The sequence below is a fragment of the Pagrus major genome, chromosome 6, assembly GCF_040436345.1.
Source record: "Pagrus major chromosome 6, Pma_NU_1.0".
Classification (NCBI taxonomy): domain Eukaryota; kingdom Metazoa; phylum Chordata; class Actinopteri; order Spariformes; family Sparidae; genus Pagrus; species Pagrus major.
In genome coordinates, this window is record NC_133220.1 from 17,913,937 (window position 1) to 17,928,812 (window position 14,876).

A 14,876-nucleotide genomic window follows, 5' to 3' on the forward strand; every position below is an offset into this window, starting at 1 on the left:
GAGGAAAATTTAAATCTATCTTTTCTTTCTATCTTCTAAAATCCAAGACTTAAATTTTACTCTGACAAATATAAACATGTTTTTTTTATTTTCAAAAATCAGACCGGAACAGATCAAATCCAATCTGACCAAAGAATAAGTAAATAACAGTAAGGATCATTTCATCTGAGGAGGCATTTTATGCCATCTTTAGTTGCTACAGTACTCTACCAACTCATTTTGGTGCGATACAAAGAGTATCGATTTACGATAATGAGGCCCCCTAATATTACTGAACAATTCCATTTCGAGCCCATTAAGGAAAATGAGGCAGTGAGGGACTGAATAAAGAGAAGCTTCATCTCACCGTGAATGAAAGGAATGAGGAGAAGAGAGTTCCTTCATCATATCTGGAAATCTTGGCCAACACTCCGTCCAGAATGGCAACAAACTGAGAAACGAGGGAAAAAAACAGGAAATAATCAACTATTTATTTTGCAGATAAGTGGGATAATACTGTGAATTGCAATTATGTTGGCCAGGATACTTGTACAATATCTTCATATTGTCCGATGCCTAATCAAAGGATCACCCATGTCATAAGATTCACCATCTGGAAACAATGAACGTCTGTACAAAATGTAACGCCAGTCCATCAAATAGTTGAGATATTTCAGTCTGAACAGAAGTAGTGGACTGTCCCACAGACAGAGCGACATGCCACTTGCATGGCTCACAATCATGACTCGTAATAAGGAGTATTGCATTTCTTTTCACAGCTGATTTACAGTCGCACCTTTGCAACCAGAAGCTGGATCATGTCTTTCACACTCTCCTCAATCAGCTCGTCTATTTGGGTGTGGAACTGTTTCTGCAAAAAGAGGAGAAAACATGAATTTAATATATTGTTTTCTTCTTGCAAATATACAACTAATATATAGTCTATTATTATCGTCTAAATACGCAACTAATAAATTGACTTTTTGTAACACTGTCCCAGGTGAAGTTTTTACCTCTTGGCCCATCTCCATTGCGCACAGTTTAGCTGACTGGTCCTTGGCATCCACCATCACGTTGAACATGGTGCATAATGTTGGAGAAATGCGGAAATCTGTGGACTTGCTGCTTTTTGTCAGTTTGGACTCGAAAGCCATCCTAGTGCTGCAACGCAAGTCAAATATTTATAAGCACTGTAATATAAAATTTTCATTAAGGTGTTCTCAGCATTCAGTGCCTCTAAGTATTTCTGTTTTTGAAAGTTCTCCTCGTGCAAACACACATGCACAAAAACACACCGTTTGACGCAGTTCTCGATCATGTTGCTTGACATGAGCTGTATGCGACTCTCGAGGTGTTTGGCAAACTCATCCTCTGGCCAGTGCAGGTCCCTGATGAAGGTCTGGAGGGCATCCAGCTTCCAGAAGAGGTCCTCCGACGTCCCGGAGCCGTTACTGCCATCGACACACACACACACATACACACAAACACAGGTCAGAAGACAAAGGTCACCCTGATGACGAGAGGGGGGGTGGGAGGGGTGTGTTTTGGGGGAGGGGTGTGTTGTGGTAGGTGTGGAGGAGGAGGATGCTGTTCCTCCACACCTGGACACAGTCAAATTTTACTCCGACCATACACTGACTGCTACGTCCAAATGTCTGTCTCATTTCCAGTTTGTTCGGATGCTTCTGGACAGTCAGTGTATGGGTGCAAAGGAGTAGGCAGGGTTTTAGTGTAACAAATCAATAACCATGCTGCAGAGTATGATTATTGACTGGGAGGTGAAGTGGCCACATGCAGGTAAAGTCACTGCAGATACAGCAGCTAATCACACTGTGTCAAGACAAAGGAGTGGGGGGAATGGAGAAGTGAGGGAGGGCGTGTTAAAAAAAAAAAAAAAAGAGCATTTATGGTCCACAGAAAAAAATAAAAATAAAAAAAAACTCCAAATTGATTTCCCTTCATCACAGGCCCTCTCTCAACATCCATGTCCCCAGGCTGGTGGGGCCCCTGGAAGAATTACCAGACAAACCATGCAGACCATTTGGGCCAGCCTGAGTAGAGCTTATTGGGAAAGCGCTGTAGGAAAGAGTCGGGAGGAGAGGTGATAAAACAGAGAGGTATGAACGCCATCTGCCCAGTCTCTCCGTGCCATCACCTCCAGTCCCACCCATTTCAACCTTTCCAATCAGACTACTAGCAGGTGCTCAAGGTCAGAGATGAACCTACGGCCATGACTGATCTACAGTTCGCTAGAAAAAGCAAATGTCTGTGGACAACAACTCTTTGGAGATACATATTTTTTTTTGTAGAACTTGAAAATGTTTTCAAATGCGGACAATATATGGTATCAATGTATATTTTTGTTTTTTGGCCTGTATCTCCGCACTTCAGCTCAACAGCATGCATGTTGAGACAAATGAGAGCGTTTCAGCCTCTCATTTTAGAAAGCAGAACCCCATCTACTCTAACACCTCTCAGAGAGCTCTTGGCATGAACATGGACATAATTATAGAGTATTCACACAAGAGAAAACAAACTAAATGTTTGCGCAATGTGATTTTTAGATTTTGTTCAGTTGGATCCATACAGAAGCATTTTACTGTAATTTTACTGTAAAATGTGTTATTTTCTTACTATCTTTGGCTGAGAGCATCTTCATACCAAGGCAGTCTCTGCTGGCTTAATATTTCTAAAGTAAACTTGTTGAATACACACTCAGAGTCATATATAGCAGCCATCCATGACGGGGTAGAAAAGCTAGGCATTTGTGGAAGGTTAACTGATAGTCCTGCTACTGGCACTGGCAGATTTGGTACTTTGGGAATTTGGAGGTTCACATTTGGTAGATTCACATTGGGCAGATTACTTGTTAAACTCCTGCAGAAAAGACAGACAAAAAGAAAAAAGGATCCATAACAGTGGTGTGGGAGCTGCAGAAAGCCATGTAACACTCATCATTAAAGTAAAATCAGAAATTAGGTGAAGACAGGAACGTACAGTAACACACATTAGACACACATTATACGAAGAGCTACAGAGTAAAGAGAGCTGGACTTAGGACGCACACATATATTGTATAAAATGCAGCAAGAACAAGAAGCAAAGTAACACTGAAACGAATAAATGGAAATAAAGAGCAAGAAAAAACCTTTTACCTTAATAAATCTTAACTAGAATATCTAAAAAATGCAAAAGCAAAATGTGAAAGCAACAACAAATGAACTATAAACAGCAACATAACAGACTGGAGGCCTTTTGTTTCTGGCAACATGTCAAAGCACACATTATGAAGGTTAGTTCACAAAACAAAACAACAGAAATATTAGGTGTTGCCCTGACCCCAATGTGTCGGAGAGAAATTACTTAGACACATACATTAGTCAAAGAATATTTTCAGAATAAATAACCTATTTCTTGCAGAGGAAAAAATAGGTTATTCAGCCCACTCTTGGCTCCTTCTTTAAAAGTGAACCTACAGGAAGCCTGGGTGAACAATAAAGCTGCTCTCCCAGATATCTCAGCCTCCGCGCAATCAGTCTGTCATCTGAATATAAAAGCACTGCTTCTCCCACCATCCTACAGCCTAGCTATAAAGACGGAGGCTCCTTACTTTACAGGCTCCCAGGACTCTCGATCAAAGCCCTTGTGAATTGACTGAGCAATGGAGGACTCCATCAGATCCACATATCTAACCACCAGAGGAGCATACAGATCCTGAAGGTGTTTGTGGAACTTTCCATTGCACAGGTGATCTATGCGAAAAAGGGGCAGTGACAGAAAGATGTTAGTGTCTTTGTATTAGCATGAAACACCTGAAGTGGCTAGAAAAGAAAATGTGTGGACAGGAGCTCACAGTCTGTCCGGAGGAAGTCGTTGAGCAGCTGGAAGAGGGGGAAGCTGTCCCAGCTCTCAGGGGACTGGATCTCCAGAGCGGCATCCATGTCGATGGCATAAAGGGCCAGGAAGTTCTCTGCGTGCTCCACCATGAGGTCTGTCCACCATGCAAACGCCTAGAGACACAGCATGCGGAAAAGCAAACAGGTGAACCAGGGTTCCAGTTAAGAGATGAGATGACACAAGGAAGAAAGACAAGGAAGGAAGGAGGGAATAATACACACAACTGGAGCTCATCAGGTCTTGGAAGGACTAGATTTGTGTATGCTCTATGTGTGTTAATGTCTGGCAAAGGAATAGTTCAACATTTAGGGAAATATTCAAATGCTCTAATTGCTGATAGTTAAATGAGAAGATTGAAAGTATGGGAGGCTGATTGGGTAGAAAAGACTGAAATATGTGCAGATACACGCAAAAAACATGCACATACACACTGAAAACTGTGCATGCTTGGGGGGCGACCCCCATTCCGAAGGACCGCCATTCCGACCGGGTTAGGGTTAGGGTTAGGGTTAGGGTTAGGGTTAGGGTTTCAGGTTCGGAATGGCGCCCTTCTTTCAAAAATAATTAAGGGCCAGCATTCCGAAACACAAAAGTGAACGTTCGGAATGGCGGCCCTTCGGAATGCCGCCCTGGAACCTGCATGCTCAGTATGTACGTACATTAATGTTTTCAGCGTGTGTGTGCAATGTAAATGTTTATCAGCACATATTTCAGTGTTTTCACCCTCATCAGCCTCCTATATGACACCACTCTCACATCCATCCGCTAAATATGAAGCTAGAACCAGCAGCTGGTTAGCTTAGCTTAGCATTAAGGCTGAAGAAGAAGAAGTAGCCAGGATCTGTCCAAAGGTGAAAAAAAGCTCACTACTTAACACATTATATCTTTTTTTGTTTAACCTGCATGTAACCAAAGGGGGGTTATGGAGGGTTAACTATTATTTGTCCAGGCACAGAAACTTCCTGGAGCCACCAGGATGTCCAGGAAGTCACTGCGCCCAGCCAATAAATACGTAACTGTTATACAAAAAGGATATAACTTCTTAATTAATGAGCGTTACAAGTAATTCTTTTTACCTTTGGACAAAGCCAGGCTAGCAGTTAACACTTGCTTCAAGTCTTTTTTCTAAGCTAAGCTAACCGATTGCTGGCCATAGCTTCATATTTAACTGACATCTAACTCTCAGCAAGCATTTCCAAAATGTAAAACTCGTCTTTTAGGTATGCATTAAAGGGTAACCCCACCAATTTTACGAATTAAAGTGTGTTTACAGGTCTTGGGGAGGACTTCTCTAGTAAGTAGTATAAAGCCTTTTATGGCTCCAGAGGAAGATGCATGTAATGTGATAAATTGCCTCCAGTAATGTCACTCAGTTGCATTGTGGGTTATGTAGGTGCCAGGCTTTGAAAAGAAGAAGAATGTGTGGAATAAAAATGGTGATATCTCTGGTTCTGATTTGTTTTTAAACTGTCCATAATGCGTCCAACAGTGTTATAGCAGAGCAGCACTAGACCAGTGGACTGCTTTTCAAAACCTGGCACCCACATTACCCACAATGCAATTTAGCCATTGAGTGACATCACTGGAGGCTATTGAAACAGTTTCCTCTGGAGCCACAAAAGGTGTTACACTACCTTTTTTCACATATTGCAGTGGTGCCCTCCAAAACAAGTAACACATGTCTTTGGTGGAGTTACCCTTTAAATGCCCCACTGTCAGTATTCATGTTCATCTCATGCTGTATGTAGATCGCTGGCTTTATTCTTTCAAACATAGTTTTCACAGAAAGGAAAGGACACACCGTCATACCTGTCTGCTGTTGCTTGTGTATTGTGCGTGGCGTGTGAGTGTGTGTGGTGTGTGTTTTCCGTTGCATACTCAGAAACTGAATCCACTGCTCTCATTGACCAGGACATAAAGGTGGGATTAACTGGAAGTCAAGTTTATACGACGCACAAGAATCACACAGTAGGGTTGCATGTTCGTGCCTTGTTATATTCATCACAGCATCTATATAAAGGTTTAAAGGGAAAGGTGCTTTTCTCATGCAAATGTGGAGCTCCCTGCATGCTTTTCTCTCAAGCTAGGAGATGAGGGGGTCCACCATTCACATCACCGACAAACCCATAGCCCGCTAGATGCGAATGTGACTCATGCACATCTTCGAGTAGGCACACCAAAGACTGCAGCACACAGCATCTCTAGTGTCGGAGTGCGTCTGTTCCAATTAGTTAAGTAAGTCTGTGGGATTCAGCCGACCGTTTTTCCAGCACAGTCAGGACTTCCTCGCCCTTTGACAGCAGACGTACGGTATTTGCTTTGCTGGCAGTCTTGGCTTGGCTTATTTGCTTATCATTCAGACTAACATGTTGCCAAGTTCAATAAATTAAGCTTGATCTTTTCCAAATTACGCTGCATGCGCTTATTTTTTACAGTCTTTCAGCTACTTTCCTATTTGGCCCAACCACCACATTGGCAGTCAAAACCTTACTTACCTGTCTACTTACCTGCCCGCTCCTAATATTTAAAAAGCTTGACAGTTCTAGTGTTAGAGAAACAGGCAGCAAACAAAGCTCTTCTCCATCACATTCAAGGAGAGATACTTTTATTGTAATGGGTTAAAGGGGAGGACTGTAAAAGCTTCCAACGAGTGAGGGAGGGGGGGAAACACTCAAAGGTCGGCAGGCTGAGTGGCCTCCAACCTTTGATGGAGGTTAAGGGACACATACAGGACCCTGAGAGCTCTGGGGCAGACCCAGTGTTCAGCCAGATAGGACTATAGTGCTGTAACTATGCAGCCGTATCAATCACCAATCCTGAGGGAGTGAACTGATGCTGAGAGGGGAGGGGCACGGCTACTGGACATGCACAGAGCATTATAGGAGTTTCTCATTCAACTTCACTACATACCTCTTTTCCCTGCTTGGACAGTCATCAATCATATGACAGTGAGGACACAGGAAGATGTACAGAACAATAATGTATTTTTGAGGCATTTCTCTTAAAGGGTTTTGAAACTAAGAATAGACAGCAGAGAGGGATGGAAGAGGAGAAGCTGGGGGAGTAATGCTTGAACAAGTGCGGACTGTGAAATTAATCGCTGGATGGAGGGGAAACAAATGTTTATGGTGGATCAAACTTCAAAAGGTTCACATGGAGCATACTTTGGGAAATTTACTGTTCAGCATGCTTGGAGAAAAAGGAAACCTCTTTATGGCCCGATGAACATGCTTTATGATCACAATTATGTTGTGCAAGCTAAAAGTGCCTTTCAATTTTTAAACAAGTTTGCTCTCACTTCTATGGCCTACAAACCCACCCATTGCTACAGTATCTATGAGCTCATTGTGTCTAGAAAAGTGCCTGTTGCCAGAGTGGCGCACATGCCATACAGGGGGGTCGTGATGGGGACTGAAGAGGAGAAAGAAATAAAAATACTGTACCGATTGATCTCCAGAACTTGTGACTGCCGCCTGTCAAGCATATTCAGAGAGATAGAATAAATCTGCTTTATCTGTATATTCTAAGATCACATTGGATCACCTTCAGGTCTACACAACTGCACATTCTCATCATGCTTTTCTATCAGCTCAATGTTTATAGCAGCAAGCAGGGTGCAATAATGGGATTATTTCAGTGGTGGAAAGAAACATTTATTCAAGTAATGTACTTGAGTACAGTTTTAACCTGGGTATTTCCATTTTGTGCTATACTTCAACTCCACTATACATTTCCCACAAACACTTTTACTACACTTCATTTATAGTTAATGGTTTTCAGATTAAGATTTTACATTCAAGAATCAAAAATTGAGATTATAAAATACAATTAATTGTCATCAATTCAACCAGAGCTTTCTAATGTTTTTGCTTTTAAACCCTTTTAAAATGTTTGAGACGTGATTGAGTAATTTCCCCTCTAAACTTCTTATGTGGTTTCATTTGAATAACCATAAGGAGGCGGTGAAAACACAATTATCCAATTTTTGCACAAAAAAGGAAAGAGATTGGAAATAATACAAAAATACAAAATACAAAACCTTAGTTTTTTCTTCTTTAGGACCCCATTATTCATCTCAAGTTATCATCTTTCTCATTGATTCATCAATATTAAAGGTCCCATATTGTAGAAAATTAGATTTCCATGTCTTTTGTAATGCCACAGGTGTAGGTGCTGCATAGTACTGTGAAAGTATCAAAACACTGAGTTCATATAGAAATGCACTCAGCCCGTATTCACAAACTTTTAACGAGCCGTTGGAACTTTTGTAAGGTTGTGATGTCACAGTTTTACAGTCAATGCCCCCAGCCATGGCTCAGGCCTGTGAGAGCTGACCAATCAGAGCAAGAGGGGAGCCTTTAAGAGACAGGCACTAAAATGCAGCGTTCAGAGGGTGAACAGAGGTGCTGCAGCAATGTGTGACACCTTGAATTAAAGTATGAACCTGAAAATTAGCATAATATGAGACCTTTATTCTGATAATGTACTGTAGTCTTTTAATATATCACTCATAGGGTCGAACAAGCCTTTTGAAGCTTCAGCATATTTAGTTGATAATACTTCTCCAGGATTTCAAATGCACACTTCTAATAGTTTATTTCTATATTGTTGTTTTGGTACTTTTACTTGAGTAAAAGATCTGAGTACTTCTTCCACCACTGGCTATTTTTGTCTTCCAACTGTACCAAGGGCAACTTTTTCAAAACATTTTTAAAACGATAATTTTATGAACCTTTTGAACCATTATATGTAAGGAGGACGCAGAAGGTGTGAGTAATGTTTGTCAGCCTGTTTTACTGTTTACTCTCTTCCCTTCTGTTTAGTCTGGATTACCTTGAATAAAATATTAACCATTTTTCAGCAGGTTATCTAACACTGCAACACTGAGCTGTGAACTGTGATTAGAGGAAAGAACTACACACATTATATCATTTTCTGTCTAATTTACAGTCTCTGCTCAAACATAACGCTCTAAATCCATGCAGCCATGGTCTGTCGAACACCAATTAGAGCTTTCCTAAATTAAATTCATCTCTGGAAGTTTTTTTTTTTTTTTTTTTTCCGTTACCCATAGATGAAAGCAGCTTTATTTATAGAATGACTGATAATAAGACTAACTCCCTGTTGTGGGGCGGAGTGAGATAAGAGTGAGAGTATAGAGGGAAAGTGTTTTGAGGAGGAGAGGAGGAGAGGGTTCTCACTCACCTCCGCGTGGTGTTCCTGGTTCTGCTGGAGGACCTCTATGACTAACTCCGCCAGGCGAATTGTTTCCTCCAGCTTTTTGGCAGGCGTGACTAAGCGGCCTACGTTCTCTGAGACAAAAGGATGAGGGTGAGGGATGAGTGGTTAGTCAAGCACAGAGAAGGATTCCAGGGGGATTTTTTTTTCTTTTTGACTATTCAGAAGATTTTTTCTGTCTATATTTTTGACTGTTTAATAAAATTATAAACACAGCACCTACACTGTGATGTTTACCTACCATAACCCCTTTAACAAGTAAAGCGTGTTTCTCATTTATATGCATTTTAGGGTTGCATGACATAAAGCAACAGAGCTGATGTGGTTGTAGGATAATCAGACTTATGTTGGAAGAGTATCAGGCACAGGAATAGTGGCGTCGAGATGGAGGTGCAAGTGGCATCAGAAACATGCATATTATGAAGCGGTACTGAATAAGCCATCTGTATAAGGAGCTGTTGCATGGCATAGTAGGAAAAACACTCATGAGCAGACACTGCAAAAATATTTCATTAATTCTGTTTAAAGTTTTCCATTACGTTTTCAATGAATGTCTATTTTACGTTGTTTTGCTTACTATTTATGTTGCTATATAATGAGGACTGAAAGTGCCAAAATCAAAAATAAAGAAAGAAATCAACAAATGGCTAAATTAATAAATTATGTTCCAATAATTTGCACTAAAAATACTATCAAAAATAAGGCATTTGTATGTAGGCATTGATTAATTTATAAAATGTGACATAAATTGATATTTCTGTCTTTATTTTACTTTGTATTTATTGAACTTTATATATTCCACGACTTTAACATTTAATTTAAATTAATTTAATACAGAATTTCATCTTTTTATATAACTCCAGATTATGTGCATTATGTGTTTGGTTGATTAGATGTTTTACGCATGTTATTCCGTATAAATCAGCTGTTATCTCAGAAACTTGTTCTCAATCATTTGAACAAATTGCTTCACATGTGTTTTAATGAATATTTTTACAGTGCCATTGACTAAAGTTTTGCACACTAAAAGCAGACGTTGGCCTTCTTATCATTTATCAACTTTGGTCTATAATTTGCAAAAGCTCCAGATCACTTGCTTGTACCTTTGCTGACAGAATGATCTCATAATAAGACAGTTACATGTTATGAAATGGGATTTTTTCAAACAGTACGATTGTGTGATATGATATGCGAATAATTTGAACATGGAACTGAATGGCTACACAAATCTGAAATCAAAAGCACATGTATACGTAACTCTACATAAAACACTTTTGATTATAATTCTGACTGGGGGTCTTTTGTCACTTCCACTATTATCTAACTGAGTAGCAGCATTTTCTCAAATATTTAATATATTAGGCATTTCTACTCCAGCCAAACAGAAATATGTATCCATTTTGGGGTCCTGTTTGTAAAATAGAAACCCTGATTTTGGTTACGCTTTCAATCTTCATGTTGAGTTCATCATTGGGGGAAATCTGAGACATCTAACAAGCTGAGATAATGCTAGAGTCATTGTCCTCAGGGACATCTAATCGACACTAATGGATGGATCACATGGATTTGTATTACAGTAACTATATATTCTGTGGTCATAATGCCCTTCGAAGGGAAGATCTGATGTTTATACGGTTTGGTCTAGAAAAAAAGCATAGGGGGCCTTTGTGGCTTCATAAGAACCATTAATGCATTATCATCAGATGATATAGAACATCTACATTATGTCTATTATGGCATTTAAAATGATCAGGGTCTAACACAGAACACCAATATCCAATGTGTCTGACTACTGTAGAGTAATAAAGGGACAGTTCACCAAAATTACAAGAAACATAAGACAAACAAGCTACAAAATGTTTTAAACTCTGGTGGTATTTAGCCATGTGAATAGTTTCAGCTGGTGGATAGTTTGTTGGATATAGACAGATGTATTCTAGGTTTTATTTTTTGCTGCCACTTGATGTCAAGTGTTTTAAATGGGCATGTGTTATGGGTTTCTAGCTTCTATCTGTCAAAGTTTTTACCTCCACCAAGGAGGTTATGTTTTCGCCCGTGTCCGTTTGGCCTGTTTGGTTGGTTTGTCAGCAGAATTACACCAACAGACCCCATTAACTTGTGGTACGGATCCGTATAAGGGGACGGATCCAGGATTTTTTCAACATTTGACTTAATTTCTTAGGGAATACTGCATGGATCTGTAAGAAAAAATAAGGCCTGTTTAGGTGACTGGTATATACGAGTGAGTACAAATTGATGCAGATCCGAATAAAAATCTTGATCAAGGGGATTTAAATAAGTTTTAATTTATGTTGGATTAGGCCTGATTGAATTAAAGGGGACTCTTGGGCCTTGGATGCGCTCTACTGAGTTCCATTATAGTTATTAGATGTTTTGCACAATTTTTCATCTCTTGGGGACAGTAAAGTTAAGGAGCAATCAAAGTGTTAATTACAATAAAACCATAACTATCTGCATGACTACATACCACAAAGTAGGAAGAGTTTTTTGTTTACTTATGTTCTGGAATATGGTTAAACTGACCCTTTAAGTGTCTCAAACGGTGGATAAATTTGATTTAAATGTACGATCATATAATGAAATATAATACATTAAGAAAACTCATGTACATACACAATCCCATCGTCATAAAGATGATCCTTAGTTGAAATGTATGCCAATATGTGTTCCATTTGATGATGAGTGTTACATTAAAAATGTTGCTTATGTCTCTTTTATTTTTTACTTTAACATGTAGGCAAATATGTGACTTATTCTTTCGTAAGAGATTGTATTACTCTACACTACTTATGCAAAGATGTTGCTTTAATATATTTTTCAGACACATACAGCCATGTTATGCACAGGACATTGCACTGAAGCTGAACTAAATGGAAATAAAACTTCAAGAACAAACTAAACAGCCTTGAACCACAACTGGAATGATATAAAGTAATACAATCTCTGCGTATTTACTTTATAAAAAGGGATGCTTAAAACATGCCAAGACATTTGAGAACTTCAATGTATATTACATGTGTGTATAATATACTGTAAGGAATATGTGTAACAAGTCAATTCTGTACATGCATCTATTCACAAAATACATGTGTGTGAGGGGATCAGGTCTGTGTGTGTGTGTACATGTTTGTGTGCACTGTGGCTAAACCACAAGCTAAGTTCACCTGGATCCTTTTGATCCTTTTGACCTTTCTCAACTTCAGCGAGAAAAAGAGAGAGAAAAGATAAAGAGGAGATGTTTAGAATAAGCACTGTTCTGGGGTTATTATCACTTTACAGGGGGGGAGGGGGGTTGGAGCTCAGAGTTGTCATTCATCACCATGTGACCCTTTTCAAAGAATCTGCTGGGACGATCTCAGCTCCAGGGAGTGAGGTTTCTCTAGGCAACAGACAAAACGTCACAGACACACAATAAAAAAAACTGAAACTCTGAAATACTGGCCTGTGGAAAACTGGAAAATTAAAATAGTGATAAGATGTTTGTTAACAAACAGACAAAGCTCAGACTATTGTAAACAGGTAAGACACACAAACAGCTGCCAAATCATCGACAGGACACACTGAGTGACTTGAGTTGATTTGAATCCATTTAACACGCAAACAGGAGCTGTGAAGTCCATACACCCTACCCTCTCCTGTCCTCCCCATACAATAGCTCTGTCGACAGATGCTCCTTCACTATCTCTGGTGTCACGGTGGGAAAAAAAGCCTACCTGTTCAGCACAGCACACCACTGACACATGATCAGACCAAATGACTGGAGGAGATAACAATGTAAGCAATGTAAAAATGCATTCAAGTCAAAGGAACGGGCATCCAACCAAAAGAAAGAAGCTTACAGACCAGACTGCTCATTCATGTCCATCACAAACAGATGGTTCTAAAAAAAAAAAAAGAAAAAGAAAAAAGGACCCCCGACTGATTTAGTGTGGTAGTGCTCAGATCTCTCAACTGGCGCGCTCCCCACTCACACTCACAGACAAAAGGCACAGATAAAAAACAAGCATGGCAGCAGCAACATCTCTGAGGAGAGAGCAGAGGTAGAAGGGGGGGATGGAGGTGAAAGAGCGCTTGAAAAGAAGGAGGAGAAGGAGGAGAGAGCGAGTGGGTGGGTAGGGAGAGGATGATGAAGGTACTCACGGATGGTTAAATCCATCACTTGAGACGCCAAGCAGAAGACAGGGTGCTCATACATTTCCCTCCTTTTCCCTATAAAAAAGGATCGGGGCATGCAAGAGGCTGGGGTCAGAGGTGGGAAGGCTAGAGGTCAGAGGCTGATGGGAAGAGGGCTGTCCAGGTGAAAACGACATTCTGTGGGGCAGAAGGCCCGGTAGCAAAGCCAAATGTTTGGTTTATTTTTTAACCAGGCGCCTCAAGAGGACAGAAATTCACACAGCATGGCAAGATAGTAAGGGTTAGATCCTTAGTATCTTTAGCACCCTGAGGGATTTCTTTCAAGGCATAAAAAACATCAATTTTTCCATGTAAATATGCACAGCAAGAGAGAATAAGACATTATACAATGTCTTGCCATTGATGTAATTTTTGATATGTAATCCATGCCAATAAAGAAAGGCCATGTTGTTATGTCTCAAGCACATGCAGGTGGCCGATGCTGGTTTGCAGGTGTTCAATCCCAGCATTCTTTTGATTAAAAGCCACTTATCACATCGCAAGTCAAGAGGTCAAACAAAGAGATAACTTGGGCAAAGCCCACAACTGTAGGACAGGAAGAGAAAAAAAAGCAGCGCAGACAGCGAGGGAACGGAAGATAGAGGTCATAAGACAGAGGTGACAGGAGAGCTGCTGGCATTTCAAGGCCGGGGTGTAAAGGGGGGACGGGCAGAGTCAGCTGGAGGAATCAGAGAGGTAACAGCTACAGTAAAATAATGGGAGCGGTGGAGGGGAGTGTTGTGCATCGACTGGGAGCTGGAAGTCAAAGGGAACATTCAGCTGAACTCACAGTCCAATCATCAAAATGTTAGAGGCCGAGATACTACACAGCTTGAATAGTCAAGGCACAATGAGAGATCAGCACATCGACAGATTTTCAGGGCTTTGGATTTGAATGCATTTTTACTCACACACCTCTACACAAAAGCCAACTTGACCTACAGAACAGCACAGAGCTAAAGCAGGCCTGAAACAAAGGAGAGAGTTATTGCACTAAGAGACAGAAAAGTGACCGAAAAAAGTGTCACAAATAATTTTGGGATGCCACAAAATCATTTGGAATATGGACACAAATATACCATATACCAAGAGAGTTCACCTTGTGTAAAAAAAATGATAAATAACAGTGACAAGTACAATCACAAACTGGAGTAACAAATAATAGGAAGACTAGAAGAATTATCTGTAGTCCTTTATTCCCGTTTTACTCCACACTCAACCGCTGACTGAGCATTTCAATCTGAAACCATTCAAAATGAAATTTTAATGACCAGTTTGATTGTATATTGGATGTTGTTATCATGACATCATTAACACACTCACTCCAGCAGTCATTGTGTGATGTTGGGTTGTGTGTTTCTGGTTACCTTCAATTTTAGCATACTCTTTAATCCGCTCGTAGTTGAGCTGAGCTGCCTGCTCCAAACATTTACGGATCACTCCTTTAACCTCTTCTGGTGGAACCGGGGTCACGATGTCCTTCATCAGGACCTGCAGGCCACATTATAGAGGAATTATGTAACGTGGTTCTCATTATATCACAGTTGTTGTTCCACAGGGAAAGAAAA

General features: G+C 40.2%; 1 protein-coding gene across 13 annotated transcripts in view; it reads right to left on the reverse strand.

The window, feature by feature from the left end:
* The window catches only part of cadpsb (Ca2+-dependent activator protein for secretion b), a 73,842-nt gene that overhangs the window by 6,880 nt on the left and 52,086 nt on the right, over nucleotides 1-14,876 (reverse strand). For 2 of the 13 annotated variants that reach the window (XM_073468564.1, XM_073468561.1), the window contains exons 16-23: nucleotides 14,676-14,799; nucleotides 9,082-9,188; nucleotides 3,833-3,989; nucleotides 3,590-3,731; nucleotides 1,275-1,430; nucleotides 993-1,140; nucleotides 776-850; nucleotides 347-430 (exon numbers count right to left, since the gene is read on the reverse strand). In XM_073468564.1, coding sequence (XP_073324665.1) covers nucleotides 347-430; nucleotides 776-850; nucleotides 993-1,140; nucleotides 1,275-1,430; nucleotides 3,590-3,731; nucleotides 3,833-3,989; nucleotides 9,082-9,188; nucleotides 14,676-14,799 — 993 coding nt within the window. Of the gene's footprint in view, nucleotides 1-346; nucleotides 431-775; nucleotides 851-959; nucleotides 1,141-1,274; nucleotides 1,431-2,694; nucleotides 2,857-3,589; nucleotides 3,732-3,832; nucleotides 3,990-6,786; nucleotides 6,796-9,081; nucleotides 9,194-13,275; nucleotides 13,345-14,627; nucleotides 14,800-14,876 lie in introns of all 13 variants that reach the window. The other 11 variants (XM_073468555.1, XM_073468553.1, XM_073468551.1 and 8 more) reach the window with 11 other exon arrangements.